At 46.7% G+C, this 17,174-nt stretch overlaps 1 protein-coding gene across 11 annotated transcripts in view; it reads left to right on the top strand.

The window, feature by feature from the left end:
- LOC135507555 (type II inositol 3,4-bisphosphate 4-phosphatase-like) overlaps positions 1–17,174 on the top strand; it is a 369,267-nt gene that overhangs the window by 294,117 nt on the left and 57,976 nt on the right. For all 11 annotated transcript variants that reach the window (XR_010450671.1, XM_064927063.1, XM_064927060.1 and 8 more), the window contains 2 exons: positions 6,476–6,580; positions 9,651–9,759. Coding sequence is in view for 10 of the 11 variants with exons in the window: in XM_064927063.1 (XP_064783135.1) it covers positions 6,476–6,580; positions 9,651–9,759 (214 nt within the window). In the remaining variant the exon portion in view is untranslated. The remainder of the gene's footprint in view (positions 1–6,475; positions 6,581–9,650; positions 9,760–17,174) is intronic.

The following is a 17,174-nucleotide window of genomic DNA, read 5'->3' as shown; positions in this document are numbered from 1 at the left end:
CTGTGGGGGTTTGAGGAGGATGGACGCACTGCGTTGTGTGCCAGTAGTCTGTGGGGGGTTTGAGGAGGATGGACGCACTGCGTTGTATACCAATAGTCTTTGGGGGGTTTGAGGAGGATGGACGCACTACGTTGTGTACCAGTAGTCTGTGGGGGTTTGAGTAGGATGGACGCACTACGTTGTGTACCAGTAGTCTGTGGGGATTTGAGGAGGATGGACGCACTGCGTTGTGTACCAGTAGCCTGTGGGGGTTTGAGGAGGATGGACGCACTGCGTTGTGTACCAGTAGTCTGTGGGGGTTTGAGGAGGATGGACGCACTACGTTGTGTACCAGTAATCTGTGGGGGTTTGAGGAGGATGGACGCACTACGTTGTGTACCAGTAATCTGTGGGGGTTTGAGGAGGATGGACGCACTACGTTGTGTACCAATAGCCTGTGGGGGTTTGAGGAGGATGGACGCACTACATTGTGTACCAGTAGTCTGTGGGGGTTTGAGGAGGATGGACGCACTACGTTGTGTACCAGTAGTCTGTGGGGGTTTGAGGAGGATGGACGCACTGCGTTGTGTACCAGTAGCCTGTGGGGGGTTTGAGGAGGATGGACGCACTACGTTGTGTACCAGTAGTCTGTGGGGGTTTGAGGAGGATGGACGCACTGCGTTGTATACCAGTAGTCTGTGGGGGGTTTGAGGAGGATGGACGCACTGCGTTGTATACCAGTAGTCTGTGGGGGGTTTGAGGAGGATGGACGCACTGCGTTGTGTACCAGTAGTCTGTGGGGGTTTGAGGAGGATGGACGCACTACGTTGTGTACCAGTAGTCTGTGGGGGTTTGAGAAGGATGGACGCACTGCGTTGTGTACCATTAGCCTGTGGGGGGTTTGAGGAGTATGGACACACTACGTTGTGTACCAATAGTCTGTGGGGGTTTGAGGAGGATGGACGCACTACGTTGTGTACCAGTAGTCTGTGGGGGTTTGAGGAGGATGGACGCACTACGTTGTGTACCAGTAGTCTGTGGGGGTTTGAGGAGCATGGACGCACTACGTTGTGTACCAATAGTCTGTGGGGGGTTTGAGGAGGATGGACGCACTACGTTGTGTACCAATAGTCTGTGAGGGTTTTGAGGAGGATGTACGCACTGCGTTGTGTACCAGTATTCTGTGGGGGGTTTGAGGAGGATGTACGCACTGCGTTGTGTACCAGTAGTCTGTGGGGGTTTGAGGAGGATGGACGCACTACGTTGTGTACCAGTAGTCTTTGGGGGTTTGAGGAGGATGGACGCACTACGTTGTGTACCAGTAGTCTGTGGGGGGTTTGAGGAGGATGGACGCAATACGTTGTGTACCAGTAGTCTGTGGGGGTTTGAGGAGGATGGACGCACTGCGTTGTATACCAGTAGTCTGTGGGGGGTTTGAGGAGGATGGATGCACTGCGTTGTGTACCAGTAGTCTGTGGGGGGTTTGAGGAGGATGGACGCACTGCGTTGTGTACCAATAGTCTGTGAGGGGTCTGAGGAGGATGGACGCACTGCGTTGTGTACCAGTAGTCTGTGGGGGTTTGATGAGGATGGACGCACTGCGTTGTGTACCAGTAGTCTGTGGGGGGTTTGAGGAGGATGGACGCACTACGTTGTGTACCAGTAGTCTGTGGGGGTTTGATGAGGATGGACGCACTACGTTGTGTACCAGTAGTCTGTGGGGGGTTTGAGGAGGATGGACGCACTACGTTGTGTACCAGTAGTCTGTGGGGGTTTGAGTAGGATGGACGCACTACGTTGTGTACCAGTATTCTGTGGGGATTTGAGGAGGATGGACGCACTGCGTTGTGTACCAGTAGCCTGTGGGGGTTTGAGGAGGATGGACGCACTGCGTTGTGTACCAGTAGTCTGTGGGGGTTTGAGGAGGATGGACGCACTACGTTGTGTACCAGTAATCTGTGGGGGTTTGAGGAGGATGGACGCACTACGTTGTGTACCAGTAATCTGTGGGGGTTTGAGGAGGATGGACGCACTACGTTGTGTACCAATAGCCTGTGGGGGTTTGAGGAGGATGGACGCACTACATTGTGTACCAGTAGGCTGTGGGGGTTTGAGGAGGATGGACGCACTACGTTGTGTACCAGTAGTCTGTGGGGGTTTGAGGAGGATGGACGCACTGCGTTGTGTACCAGTAGCCTGTGGGGGGTTTGAGGAGGATGGACGCACTACGTTGTGTACCAGTAGTCTGTGGGGGTTTGAGGAGGATGGACGCACTGCGTTGTATACCAGTAGTCTGTGGGGGGTTTGAGGAGGATGGACGCACTGCGTTGTATACGGGGTTTGAGGAGGATGGACGCACTGCGTTGTGTACCAGTAGACTGTGGGGGGTTTGAGGAGAATGTACACACTGCGTTGTGTGCCAGTAGTCTGTGGGGATTTGTGCCTGTCGTCGGGGGGGGGGGGGTTTGAGTGAATAACTCCTCTTCCAAAGTTTAAAAAACAAAACAGGTGTCTCCATTCATTCATTCATTCATTAATCATCTCTCCCACTCCTATTGTTTGCCGGCCAACGAATTAGAATTGTTTTAACCTTTTCTTTAACTAGGCAAGTCAGTTAAGAACAAATTCTTATTTACCCAGTGGGGTGTCTGTATTCCCCATATTCACCTCAGGCCTGTTCAGACAAAACAAGTGTTTTTTTTAACCGGGCAAGTCAGTTAAGAACAAATTCTTATTTTCAATGACGGCCAAGGGTTAACTACCTGTTCAGGGGCAGAACAGGTACCTTGTACCTTGTCAGCTCGGGGGTTTGAACTTGCAACCTTCCGGTTACTAGTCCAACGCTCTAACCACTAGGCTACCCTGCCGCCCCAGAAGCTTGGTTAATCCCGTTAGTGAATGTTTGTTGGCCTTCCTCGGTCAGCTACAGTGAAGACCCGTCTGTCACTCGCTCTTCAATCATGGTGAAAGAGCAAAGTCCCCCTTCTAGACTAAATAGTCTTGTTATATTGTTACAGAGGCGCCTGAGGGATGAAGTAGTGTGTGAGCCACTGTAGTCCTGTATATCGTAGACAGTCTACAGACACCAACAGTGTGTTTCCAGTTCCTCCACGGTGGGAGCTCTAAGTTGCCTGCTATTTGAATGAAAGGAAATCCTTGGATACACTCTGAGAGAATTCCCTGAGCCACCCCAAAAGATGTATCCCTGTCTGCACCGCACAAGAGGAGTGGAGGGAAGATAGGAAAAATGTTAAATGCACAAATCCGTCCCAGCATCAATCTGAACCCCGGCCTCCTGTCCCGGCGGTGGTTATTTGGGAGTCTTGTTTGCTGTGCCAAGTGTGTCCCGAGGCGGCCTGAGGAGCCTGTGAACTCTGAGGCTTTCGCTGCGTTCTTCTGCTTTCCTCAGCACCAGCCCCCCCACTGTTAAGCTTCTTTAAAGTCTATGCTGCTAGCTAGCTACCGGGCCTGATTGGATGCTGCTGCTGCTACTACTGCTACATATTGGCTTTTTCATTTGGAAGGATGTGTGATACTGCATTGGAAAATGTTTTTGAATGGCCCTAATCAAAGACCATATTGACTATGTTCATGGATGGATTGGTACAGGAAGGAGAAGGTACTTTCTGCCACCTCTGTAATCGTTAGTGGATTGAACAACCGTTTCTGAAGTTAGCGATCCATAGGCATCCCATAATGTGTCTTCAGGCTGACAGAGAGAGACCCTGCATCTCACTGCTGACTTGCCTCTGAAGCTAAGCAGGGTTGGTCCTGGATGGGAGACCAGATGCTGCTGGGAGTGGTGTTGGAGTGCCAGTAAGAGGCACTCTTTCCTTTGGTCTCACCAAAAATATCCCAATGCCCCAGGGCAGTGATTGGGGACATCGCCTTATGTAAGGTGCTGTCTTTCGGATGGGATGTTAAACGGGTGTCCTGTCTCCCTGTGATCGCTAAAGATCCCATGGTGTTAACCCCGGTGTCTGTCCCTCATACCATCATGGCCACATAATCATCCCCAGCTTCCAATTGGCTCATTCATCCCCCCTCCTCTCCCCTGTAGCTATTCTCCAGGTCGTTGCTGTAAATGAGATCTTACCTGGTAAGATCAGGGTTAAATCAGAGTGAGAGAGTCCCTCCACTCCAACTCCCTCCACTTTGGCCAGCCAGCTGTGTGTGGGTCAGTATCCTGGCTCCCTCCTGTCACACAGACCGACCACCTGGGCAAACAGATGGGAATTTGATACGGCTAATTCATCTAACCCGCACCGGTCGCTAGCTCGATTAGCCCCTGTCCCCAGTGCACACAGTTGACAGAGTGACTGACGGCAGCCCACTGAGCTGAAGTGATGGCAAGGCCCCTGGCAGACTTTAGCATTAGCCGTAAGAGATCGCTCAACCTAGCACAGCTGGGAGAGGCCATAGGGCATGTTTAGCTAAATGCTACAGATGAATATGTGACGTCAGAAACAAGAATATAAAGATGGCTGCCAAACTAGGAGCTTTTGAAAGGTGGTGATATAGTTATTAAACGAATAGCCGGATATAATTTGGGTATTTGGCCATCACACATGGCAAAGGAATGAAACAGACTTGAACCTTAGCTAGCATCCCGTGTAGGGCCTGTACAAAAATGTACAGTCAATAATCTGGAGCCTGTGTGGACATCTGTAAGTAAGCAGCTGGAGACCAGATGTGCTCGCATCAGGCTAGCATGTTGTAAGTGTAGCCAACTGGAAGAGCAGTTAAATGTTTCATGGGTGGTAGTGGGGACACGTGTGGTGTCCTCGACAGCACACTGACTCCTGCACGTGCGAACGCTCACTGGGTCCTCCTAACGCTGGGTGGGATGGGGAAATGGGATGTCAAATATATATCCACAGGGAAAAGCACAAGCAGGATATCTAAATCAATGAAATTACTGAGCCTATAACTTTGGTATCCTGCGTGTGCTTTTCCCTGTGGATATATATTTGGAATTAGCACTGCAAACATCTACTTGGAACAGTTTATTATAGTCTTGGCTGAAAGGACATTTGTCTAAATTGGGATTCCAACATTACGTTGACAAATGGGATGTATAGACCTCTCTGCTCAAATGGAATACACAGGACAAGGGTATATGCATCCAGTCCTCATACAGACACATCAACATGTTTTTTCCCCCATGTTTGAATGTCTGATTGATTGTTTGAGTTGCGTGGAGTTTCTCAAAGCTGGAAACACAGAGTTCTGATCGAATCGAGAGAAAACCCAATTAAACATTTTTGATGTGGAACTAATTTGGAAGAGAACTTCAAATGTTTGTTTGAGGAGAATACGATTTTCCCTCGTGTGTGTGTGTGTGTGTGTGTGTGTGTGTGTACCTGTTTTTTCCCTACCTTTATCTTGACTCACACAAATACCCTCTCCTTCAGCAAACACCGCAGAATGTCAGATAGCCTGCGTTGTTTGACTGTTCTTAAAAGCTTAGCCCTATTTCAAAGAAAGTTTTCCAGCTCTATTTACATATTTAGGATTTACGCTACCGGCGTGGAGCGTCAGATAGTGTTTTTCATCTTCAGCATAAGCTTGTGCTTTATCTTTGGGGGGGGGGTACCGTTTTAATTGGAAGTTTGGTACAAAGCAAGTGGTGCAAAAGAGGATCAAATCCTATACTTAGAGGATTACACTGTACATTAGTGGATGCAGTGGAAGGCCTGATCTGAAATTGAGCTGGTTTTGAAATGCAGAGATGTCTCTGGTATCTGTGATATATATTTCTAAGTATCTTGCATTGGAAGGTAAATCCAGGCTTTAAAGTGATTTTACAGTAGCTATGCGTAACGTGTCCATTAGAAGATGTAGGTGTTTGCAGGTTTGTAATAGCTGTATTTTTAAAAGGTATACATTTCTGTCTGTGCTGGCATGTGAGGGTCATAACTGGAGCTACAAGCTCAGCCAGATAAGAAGCTCAGGCTAGTAATGAACTGGGGTGTAATCATTCGTCCAAACAGTTGCAAACAGTTACGTTTTGCAACAAAAACAAGAGTTTCTATTGGACAAATTCAGGTAGGTCCTTCCCCGTTTCGTTCCGTTTAAGAAAAGCTTTGCAACAGAATCGGCGTAATGAATACACTCCTGGGTCCAGACGAAACAGTTCTGTACTCAAGGGTGTGACTCCTTAAGGATTGGTGGCATGCAGCCGATAGGCTTCTGTGTTTGGTCTATGAGTTTGATAACATGATCTTGTAATCTATGACATTGAAGATGCTGAATTTGGTGCTTTCTGCGTATTCTTAGTTACATGATGCAGTGACGCTTTAAAGTTGAGCTAATAGTGTCGATTTGAGAGAGACCACTAAGCGTTGCAAGACCAGATGGGAGGGAGTGTAGGGTGTCACTGGGCTCTACTATGAGGCCTTCGACCTGACATGGAAAGCCTCTTTCAGTTATAAACATCTTAATGGCTTGCAATGTGTCCAATACTGACACATCTTTTCTTTGCTATTTTTTCCAGGTCCGTCATTCAAGCCGAGCTGCAGCAAGGCCCAGAGGTATCTAGAGTTCATCCCTATCAACCTGCACACCCAGAGGATGAGGGTGACGTGTCCCAGACAAACAGGTGTGTGTCCAAATGGACCTATAAAGCATACGGCTTGTATTCATTAGGCACCAAAAACGGATTAAAACAGGGAAGGACTAGCTGGACTTGTCCAATAAGAAATGTACATTTTAGTTTTCAGGGTTATGGTGTGCCCTAATGAATATAACCCTGACTATTACAACTTCATGGGGGTTTTCCAGCTGCTGGGAATGAGCACTGGGGTCTTGAACGTCACCTACAGCCGCTACAGATGAAGAGTTCACGTCCTTTGCTCTACTTCTTCTCTTGTCAGGAGAGCGCACAAGGCGCGGATCAGAGGCATCTGGGGCGCTGACAGGTGCACATTAACTCTGACAGATAGACCGACCGACAATGGTCTAACGAAGCCCTACGCGTTTGGCCCTGAGAGGGAATACACAGAATAGCCTGGCTTAGAGCTTTCATCTCCCTCTACAACCGACCCCAATACTCACCTCTCTAGTTCGGCCCTAGACTTGTCAAAATGCATTATGGCCGCTGACACGCTTCTACACGCTAGCTCTGGGATGAGCTCAATAACTGCAAACGCTCTAGCTCTTGGGGAATGTTCCTCAGTTTCGAGTTGTCTCGCCGTTTGATTGATTGTAAAAGTTGAAGGCTAGACAAGCCTTGACACAGATCTTGACGACTCTGCACATCAGGGACAATAAGGAGAATAAGGGGAATGGAGCTGTTAGCGAAAACCATGACCACTGACTGACTGGTCAAAAAGAAGGGTTAGTTAGAAGTCTACCACCCCTGAGAAAGAGGGAGAATGTGTTGAAAGAGATCGTTCCTGGTTCAGTTCAGCTTGGTCTCCAGAAGTTTCCAGAAGACACAATAGCTCTTGAAACACACGGTGATGCATTGTTTGTTGATAAAATGGCTTCCACGTAGTCTAGTCTGGTCACTCCCTTGGGCAGTTGTTTCCTTTGGGGTGAAAAACGATTCACTTTGACTTTGTCCATCCATGTAAATGACATCAACGTCCTTTCTATTAGTCACCTAGTTTTCTGTGCTTGTCAGGAATTATAGTCGTATTTCCTCTAGTTTGTTTTTTCTTTCCTCCCAAACAAACCATGCATAGCTTTTGCATTTGGATTTGCGTTCCACTATTGATCATGTAGCGAGAGAATGAGAGAAGGTGACGATACTAGCGACTAGCGACTGGCTAGCGTGGGAGCACAGTATGATGACTCAGTCACCATTTATGGCATTGTTTGAACGACAGACCATCTAGAGGCGATCACATCTGTGGCCATCTCGAGGAAGAGACATTCCCACAGATGTCCTGGGGTCACTGAAGCTGATGTCCTAGCGTCACTGAAGCTGATGTCCTAGGGTCACTGAAGCTGATGTCCTAGGGTCACTGAAGCTGATGTCCTAGGGTCACTGAAGCCAGGAGAGGTGGAAAGACGGACTTGAATCGACGAAATTCATGTTTGGATTGTTTCAAGAGTTCAGGAAGAGCTATGGAGGTTGACATGTTTCAGTCATAAGTGTATGGATTTATTGCTACAGAGAAACTGTAATTCTGTTCGCCGGACGGCGGATAGTTCAAAGAAGAGCAACACAGGTGTGCTCTTATCATACGGTGTTGAGGTGTGGTGATTAGATCCGAGAATGTGTGGGTTTTCATGTCTTTGTTGTACTGTTTGGGGCCATCAAGGTGAAGTTAATTAGACAATAGGAGATGCAGGGAATTGGCGCTCTTGGAAGAATAAAAGTAGAGCTTTAACTTCGATCATGGAGTCATTGGTTCACCTGATATACGTTGGTACTGTCGTGGTGAATATTCTATGCTGTTAAGACTTATTGTAAAAGGGATATTTTGTATCCTTTTAATCGTGAAGATTTCTGGTGTGTGTCATTTGCAAATTGCATTCTTATGGCGTACCTGTAATACATGTGATTACTTTTAAATGGATACGAACCGCAGTCCTCACATTTTTGAGTAATTTTCTTTGAATTATTATTTGGTGAAATGTTTAATGGTAAATGTTATTCACAATACTCATAGCATAAATGCTTGGTCTAACTGTGCGTCTCTGAGCTAGGGTTAACTCAATAATAACTCTACTTAATGCTAAGACATTGATTGCAAGATATTAGCACCTTATTCCTCAGCCTGTCAATAATTGCAGAGTAAGGAAACAGTGTTATAAACTCCATTTGTAAAAGGGACATTTTATCTCCCTTAACCCATTCCCATGTCCTGTTTAAGTATGAATTATTCAAATGTATCTCACCGGCCCACAATAATTTCTCCTCCCAGGGAGAGAAAGACAGCCCCCCCCCACACCCCCACCCTACAGTTCTCCAGTCGATTTATGGGGGCGGAGAAGGGACACACTAGGAAATCAGCTAGAGCAAATTGGCCCGTGTGAGTGATGTTGTCGGCTCACCATTGTATTTCATTGTGTCGCTGTATGTTGTGAGGCAGTAGACAATTAAGGGGAGCTGGGAGGTTTGAGAACCCAGGGGCTGAGCAGGGAGAGGTGGGGGACAATGGGGGCCATGTCGGCGACCATGGGATCATTAAGACGGAAGCGTGGGGCGAGTGCCAACCAATACCCTTCCCAACCTTTGCATTCAGAGCAGCTCTGTCAGTAATGCTGTCGACGGGACTTCTCAAACAGGACTTTCTGTGGCGGCTGGCTGGTCTGCCGTCCCAGAGGCCGTTCGTTAGCTGACCTCCACCGCACTAAACCACCACAGTGGAGGATTCACGCACACACACGCGCACACACGCAAACACACACACACACACACACACACACACACACACACACTCATCACCACCTCTCCTCAGTCCACACTACTGTCAGACCTCATTACACATTCCAACAAAACCTTGTATGACTATTTTCCTGCGTCACAATTTTCCACCTTCCTTCTGAGGAAAAAAGGTTTATTAACTTCTATCTCATGTTTGTCTTTTTCTCAAACCCTCTCCTCCTTCTTGACCCCCCCTTCTTCATGTTCCCATCCCTTCCTCTCTACTTGGTGTATTGTACTGTACAACACAGTTCCCGCTAACCCCAGGCGGGACACCTTCTTGCCTCCCCAGATGCATTCTATGACGTGATCACGGTGGGGGCTCCAGCGGCCCACTTCCAGGGCTTTAAGGGCGGAGGGCTGCAGCGACTACTGAGCAGACATGAGGCAGAGAAGAAGAGGTGAGAGCCTCATTATACAGCACATACCATGCAGCAGAGACAGGGCTGCCTTGGAAAATAGATTCATACCCAAATGCAACCCTCCTGGTTAAGTAAAGCGTTAAAGTGTCTTTGTCCAAAAAGGCACCATATTCCATGTATAGTGCAGTGCACTACTTTTGGCCTGGGTATAGGGTGCCTTTTTGGATTGGCCCACTTTAAGGTGGAGAGGTATAGGATACTAACAGAGAAGGATGGATGTAAGTCTGTCTCTGACTGGATTTCATGTGAGGCTTGTTCTGCTAACGACAGGTGAATGTAGCAGGGCCAGCATTGGTAGTGACAGATTCATTTGGTCCTGACATAAGGATTTGATTTGTGCAAGTAGGGCTAGGCTACGCAGTACTGTTAGTAACAGCTGAGCTGGGAGGTTTGACTCAATTGGGATCTGCTCTGTTTGCCACTGACGGCTATATTTGACTGGAGGGGCATAGGCCCTAATGCCGATGAGACTGTTGACTGACTAAGGCTTTTTGTATTTACTCAAAGGCTTCTCTCTCTGTGCGGTGGCCATTTTGGATCTTCCAGGTCCCTTCGCAATAACGTTGAGTCGTCCCTATTGACACTCCGAGAGACTGTGATTGAATTGTGTCTGTTTGATTCAATTACCTAGCGCACATCGCGGGCTCTGGCTGTGTGCATGATGTAGAGTCTCTCTCCCTGACGGAGCAGACATGTCTAATTGGTATGTTCTCATTGAGTGGGGCCGTCACAGGCCTGACAAACACCCCGATGGGGGTAATATAGTGATGTAGGTGAACTGAGAACAGTGACAGTGCAGTAACAGTCCCAACCACCATCCCCCATAGCTTTTCATAAAGCGTCTCATAGTAAGAAGTGTTGATCTAGGATTAGGCCCTCCCTCGTCCATTTCATCGAATTCGATATTATGTCAAATGCTAAACTGATCCTAGACCAGCACTCCCACTCTGGGACATTTTAAGAATACAGCTTGGCCCTGGGGTCGTTAATCAAGATGGCCGCCTTAATGTCCTCCGATCTGAGATCAGCGTTTTGTATCTTGTCGACGTTTGCCCTTCCCATGCTGTAAGATGGAGAGGGGTTGTCATGGGTTCAACATGTGCCCACGTGAGTGATGCCTGAGGAAATGAGAAGTGATTTTCCCCAAAGCTTCTCTGTCGAGTGCCGAGTCATTACGGACCATGTCAGAGCCAATTAGTTACACTGAGTTTAGAGCTCAACAAAGAAGAGGAGATGGAGAGAAAGAAAGAAAGAAAGAAAGAAAGAATGAAACCAAAAGAAAAGAAGTTTGAAGAAAAATAAGTTAGAGCATTTTTTTTTTATGAACTGCACAAGCGAATTTGCCCAGTAGTCAACGCTTATCTGCTAGCAAACACTACAATAAGAGTTAGCATATTTTGGGACGAAGAGAGTCCACTGAAGTAAAATGAATTGCTTTGAAAGAGAGATTAGACTGGGCAAGGAAGGAGTACCCAGGGATACTTTTTTTGTCTCATATTTGACCTAGCTAACTGTAGCTTATATTTTTCAATTTTCCACCTGGCTCACCAAAGAACGACCAACTGCCAAGCACCATCTCATGTCTGACCCGGAATCCAGTCATTTGTCAGTCATTTCCCTAAAATGGGATTTCATGCTCCTCTTGGATTTGCTTCATTGGCATTTTAATGGAGTTGCATGTTTTCTTTCAATGGGGGAAAATCAATTTCCGTGATTTAATGTTATGTCACGGTGGACACTTTTATTTTTTTAATTATTATTTTACATTTTACCCCTTTTTCTACCCAATTTCATGGTATCCAATTGTTTAGTAGCTACTATCTTGTCTCATCGCTATAACTCCCGTACGGACTCGGGAAAGACGAAGGTTGAAAGTCATGCGTCCTCCGATACACAACCCAACCAAGCCGCACTGCTTCTTAACACAGCGCGCATCCAACCCAGAAGCCAGCCGCACCAATGTGTCGGGGGAAACCTGGCAACCTTGGTTAGCGCGCACTGCGCCCGGCCCACCACAAGAGTCACTGGTGCGCAATGAGACAAGGATATCCCTACCGGCCAAGCCCTCCCTAACCCGGACGACACTAGGCCAATTGTGTGTCGCCCCACAGACCTCCCGGTGAGCCTGGGCGCGAATCCAGAGTCTCTGGTGGCACAGCTGGCGCTGCAGTATAGCGCCCTTAACCACTGCGCCACCCAGGAGGCCCAGGACACTTTTATTTTGACTCGAGCATATCTGCTAAGAGGTGCTCTTCAATGTGCTGTTGAAGACCGTGTTTATTGTTTTGAAATAAATTGAAATTAAGTCATGTTATGAAAATAGATAGCGAGGTTAGACCTAATCTGTAGACACACACAGACAGACACCATGCCTTTGAACAAGAGCCTTTTGTAATCGTCTTTGATTAAAGGGAACAATAGTCTAGATGTGAGACTTGACTGTTCAATGACATATAAATGAATCAAAGGGAGGAGAGGAAAAATGAAAAACCTGGAGGTGGAACCAGGACGGCAAAAACAGAGCCATTCATCTCAGGCACCTAGAGGAGGGGAAGGGGGAGACGAGAGATGGGAGAGGGAGGAGGGAGAGGAGAGAGCAGAGATGGATGGAGGGAGGGGAGAGGAGAGGGGAGGGGAGAGGAGAGAGGAGGGGAGAGCGGAGAGGGAGGGGAGGGAGATGGGAGAGATGGTGAAGAGAGAGGGTGGGTAGGGAAGGAAGCGGGGATAGAAGAGGAGTGTGCAAAAGAGAGGGATGCGAGAGAGGGTGAGAGATGGGGAGATTGAGAGAGAGCGGGATGGGAGCAACAGCCAGAGCCAGCGGTATCTTCTTAGTATGGGGCCTTGAAAGGAAGTTAAATTAACAGCTGCACTTCGGGCCCCATCAGTATCCTACACAGCTATTTACATACAGGGCAAGTGCGTTTAGCTTTCATTAAAGCCTTCCACCCAAATGGCTGTTTGAAAAGTCACCGATTTTCTTTTTTCCTTCTTTTTAATTGAACCCTGTAGACGTTGCAGACTAATCTTTCTTTAACAAGCCCCTCCTTTGAATCACTCAGCTTTTTGTACAGTGATAAGAGACGCTTACTTTCAAATCAAATCAAATCAAATTTATTTATATAGCCCTTCGTACATCAGCTGATATCTCAAAGTGCTGTACAGAAACCCAGCCTAAAACCCCAAACAGCAAGCAATGCAGGTGTAGAAGCACGGTGGTTAGGAAAAACTCCCTAGAAAGGCCAAAACCTAGGAAGAAACCTAGAGAGGAACTAGGCTATGTGGGGTGGCCAGTCCTCTTCTGGCTGTGCCGGGTAGAGATTATAACAGAACATGGCCAAGATGTTCAAATGTTCATAAATGACCAGCATGGTCGAATAATAATAAGGCAGAACAGTTGGCTGGATCCCAGGTTTATTTAATGTGCATCATCAGGATCTGTAAGGGGGAACACTGCTGGGCTGAGGTTGGAGCACTTCTTGTTTTTATACAGTATTCTCTCACTCTCTCGTTCTCTCTCTCTCCAATTGTGTGTGTGTGTGTGTGTGTGTGTGTGTGTGTGTGTGTGTGTGTGTGTGTGTGTGTGTGTGTGTGTGTGTGTGTGTGTGTGTGTGTGTGTGTGTGTGTGTGTGTGTGTGTGTGTGTGTGTGTGTGTGTGTGTGTGTGTGTGTGTGTGTGTGTGTGTGCACATGCACTGGGCCCCAGCATGAGGGCTGCGCCAGCTTATGAGGTCAGGTGTAGTGTGTGCTGTGCTGTGCTGTGTTGCTCCTTCGCTGTTCGCACTGCCGAGTATCTGACCTTTATTGTTGTGGGGCCGCCGTCTGCTCAGGCAACACTACCTAATGGTCATTTTGGGGTGTGGAGGGGAGCAGCAGTCACAGCAGGGACAGTTTGGTTCAGGCTACAATACATACACCTAACAGAGTCCCCTGATGTCAAGGTTTAACTTCACTAGCAAAACTCTGTCCAACTAAATAGGGTGTGTGTGTGATATTCCCAGGTGTTAGTTGAAACAGACAGATGCCTATTGGTTTCAAAGAGAGGACCTTGGCAGTTTTTTATTTTATTTAACCAGGTAGGCTAGTTGAGAACAAGTTCTCATTTACAACGGTGACCTGGCCAAGATCAAGCAAAGCAGTGTGACAAAAACAACACAGAGTTACACATGGGATAAACAAACGTACAGTCAATAACACAATAGAAAAATCTATATACAGTGTGTGCAAATGTAGTAAGATTAGGGAGGTAAAGCAGTAAATAGGTCATAGCGGTGAAATAATGACAATTTATCAATGAAACACTGGAGTGATAGATGTGCAAGTAGAGATACTGGGTCTGTTTGATGGAGGAGGACTTTGACAGTGGCCCTATTAATTGGTCTGCGTTCAGTTGCATTCCAGCCTTGTCTCTATGACGGAGTGGGTTTTGGCAACTGTATTGGTCTGGTCAGGTCCACGCTGGTCTAGGATCAGTTGCTATCCAGTCCTCTCGCTTATGACAGCATGGGCATTGGCAGTAACCAGACTGGTCTAGGATCAGTTGCTATACAGTCCTCTCACTAATGACAGAGTGGGCTTTGGCAGTAACCAGACTGGTCTAGGATCGGTTGCTATCCCATCCTCTCACTTATGACAGAGTGGGCTTTGGCAGTGACCAGACTGGTCTAGGATCAGTTGCCTTACAGTGCCAGGCTTGTCTTTGTCTCAATGACAGAGTGTGTTTTTTGGCCCGAGGAGTTGTGGGCCTCAGTTCTGCCGTCCTCCGATGCAGTGTTCTGCTCCTGCTGGCTGTCAACAGCAGGCCTGGAAGCTCTTCATTAATTTCCTTCCCCACTATTAATTAGCCATGAGCCAGAGACACGGGCTTAATTAGAGAAGAGAGGCTGCTGCTTCTTCTTCTTCTCCTCCTTTTTCTCTTTCCCTCTCTCCCTCTCATTACTGTCATAACCAATTCCCATTGATCGTTTAGGAACATCAAGGGAGGACGTTTTGCTAGACTGCTTACTATTTGCTAGTTTTGATAAGTCCTCCTAATAGGTCGGTCTAGTGGGTGGGTGGATGCTCCAGGGCGGAGAGTGAGGTGTGGGATAGCTAGCCCACTAGGGAGGCTGTGTCTGGGGGAGAGCTGGGTCGAAAAAGACCCCCCCCACCCCCCCCCTCCTGGGAGGTTCTGGTTCTCTCAGATGTAACCTACCGGAGATATAAGATCATCTGCAGAGTAATAACGTGTATACAAACATGTATTTTACATTAAACTAGCTAGCTCGTGGCTCAGCAAATTGTCAGTAGACGCTAAGAAACACAGCCAAAATCATTTGCTCCTTGATTAAACACCTAACAACAAATTCCTCCACCATTGTAAACAAGGATATTCCAGGTCGGGTGTCCATTTTCAGGCTTTTCCCTTAACAAGCAGGGTTTCTGTTCGCTTCCCTGTGCTTGTCGGCAGCCATCTTGGCTTTGGGGTAAGCTAGCTTGCTTATTGGACTGACAGGACATCCTGATGACGAATTTATGGTTTCCCTCCAATAACCAGCTCCGATATAGGTCAATGCTCTCCTGTGGCATCAGGCGGTAGGGACCATGTGTAAACACTGATTATCCACAGCACAGGATACCTAACGGCTGGATTTGTACTTATGGGTCAACAGTGTTGTTATGCAGCTGGAATTAGCTCATGAGTCTCTGTCTGCCTCACTCACTCACTCACTCACTCACTCACTCACTCACTCACTCACTCACTCACTCACTCAGACAATGGCGTTTTTCCGGTAGTATTCTGTTTTATTGATCTTCTTCCATTTGTACCCTCCTGCATAATGTGGTAATATGAACTCCGACTCAAAGAGAATGCCCAAGTTTTAACGAAATGACTTACGTAAGTTATCATTCAAACAAATGTTGGCTTTTTTTCCTAGTATTCCCTAGTAACTTCCCTAGTATTGACTATAGGCTACTTTGTAGAGATGGGATAAGATGGTACTGGATCTTATAAGAGGCCGAAGTCTGATTGTCTATTAGCCGTAATGACAAGGCCAGGGTTTGTTAGCACTAACCAATCAGATGCTACATTGGCAGCAGCTAGCTAGCCCCCAGTACACCTGAAGGTTTTGGCACTGTACTGATGAAGCAGGTAGAGGATGTGTCATAAAAGATTGCTTTGAGGACTCTTCTACTCGCTCTCTCGTTCTCAAGACATTCACTCTTTCAGTCTTCAGTCAGTTATGCCTTGGGATCTGGCTCCAGGGTCTGGCCTACATACAGGCTGTTCAGAGCTGATCTAAACGAGCTGGGAGGGTTGACTGCCTCAAATCGCTGCCTCGTTAACGCACGCGCTTGGTCTGATGGCAGGAAATCACTGTGGAGAACTCAATGAAAGTCATTGAAACTTTACTTGAGGTGAACATTTGATTGGGACTGATGTGCCCTGAATCTATGAACGGATAAAACACGTTTCATCTGAGAGTGAAACGCTTCCCTAAAAATGAAAAAAAGTATTAATTATTCATAATTTTCATCTGGCTGCAGATATTAATTAGGTGGTTTTAGATTGGAGCGTTGGAAAGCATTGATCTATGATACAGTTTCAGGTAACTAGAGCAACATTTTACTTACTGTATCCAGACTATACCACACACTGTATCGTGGCGGTAATGGTCCAACTAGAAAACGTTTACCAGTGGACTGTTTTTGATTACCCTATTATCTAGACTACAAACCGATCCATAATCATCACTGTTCTAAATGGACAAAATAATTGTATGGGGAATGTGTACGTTCTGCTTACTAATGACATATAGGAACATGTCATGGGTTGGCTACTGATTGGAGGCAGAATGAGCTGAAATTAATCTGTTCTTGCAGGTGGTTTGCAATATGCCTGGACATTGGTGGGTGGGTCATTGATTTAATCTAAATAACTCCCAGGTCCAGGTTCTGTCTACAGTATCATTGATCCATCTCCTTCGTTTCTCACTTCTCGCTCTCTCCGGTCAAGTTAGAAGAGTCAAATATGGTGAACTTCTGAGTATGTAAACTAGTTGAATATGTTTAGCACTGCTGAAACTAGCTGGATTCATACAGTCAAATTTAACCGCATGCAATAAATGGTAAAACCTGAGTTTTTACAATGTTTCTTATTTTATCAGTTTTTATCTACACTGCTGTCCTCTAAAATCTTGACCCTTGTACAAATGGTTAAAGGACACAAGATAAAATAAATAAGCATAAATATGGGTTGTATTTACAACGGTGTGTGTTCTTCACTGGTTGCCCTTTTCTCGTGGCAACAGGTCACAAATCTTGCTGCTGTGATGGCACACTGTAGAATTTCACCCAGTAGATATGGGAGTTTATCAAAATTGGATTTGTTTTCGAATTCTTTGTGGATCTGTGTAA

This window comes from Oncorhynchus masou, chromosome 21, assembly GCF_036934945.1.
Source record: "Oncorhynchus masou masou isolate Uvic2021 chromosome 21, UVic_Omas_1.1, whole genome shotgun sequence".
Lineage (NCBI taxonomy): Eukaryota > Metazoa > Chordata > Actinopteri > Salmoniformes > Salmonidae > Oncorhynchus > Oncorhynchus masou.
This window is presented reverse-complemented; position numbering and strand designations above follow the sequence as displayed.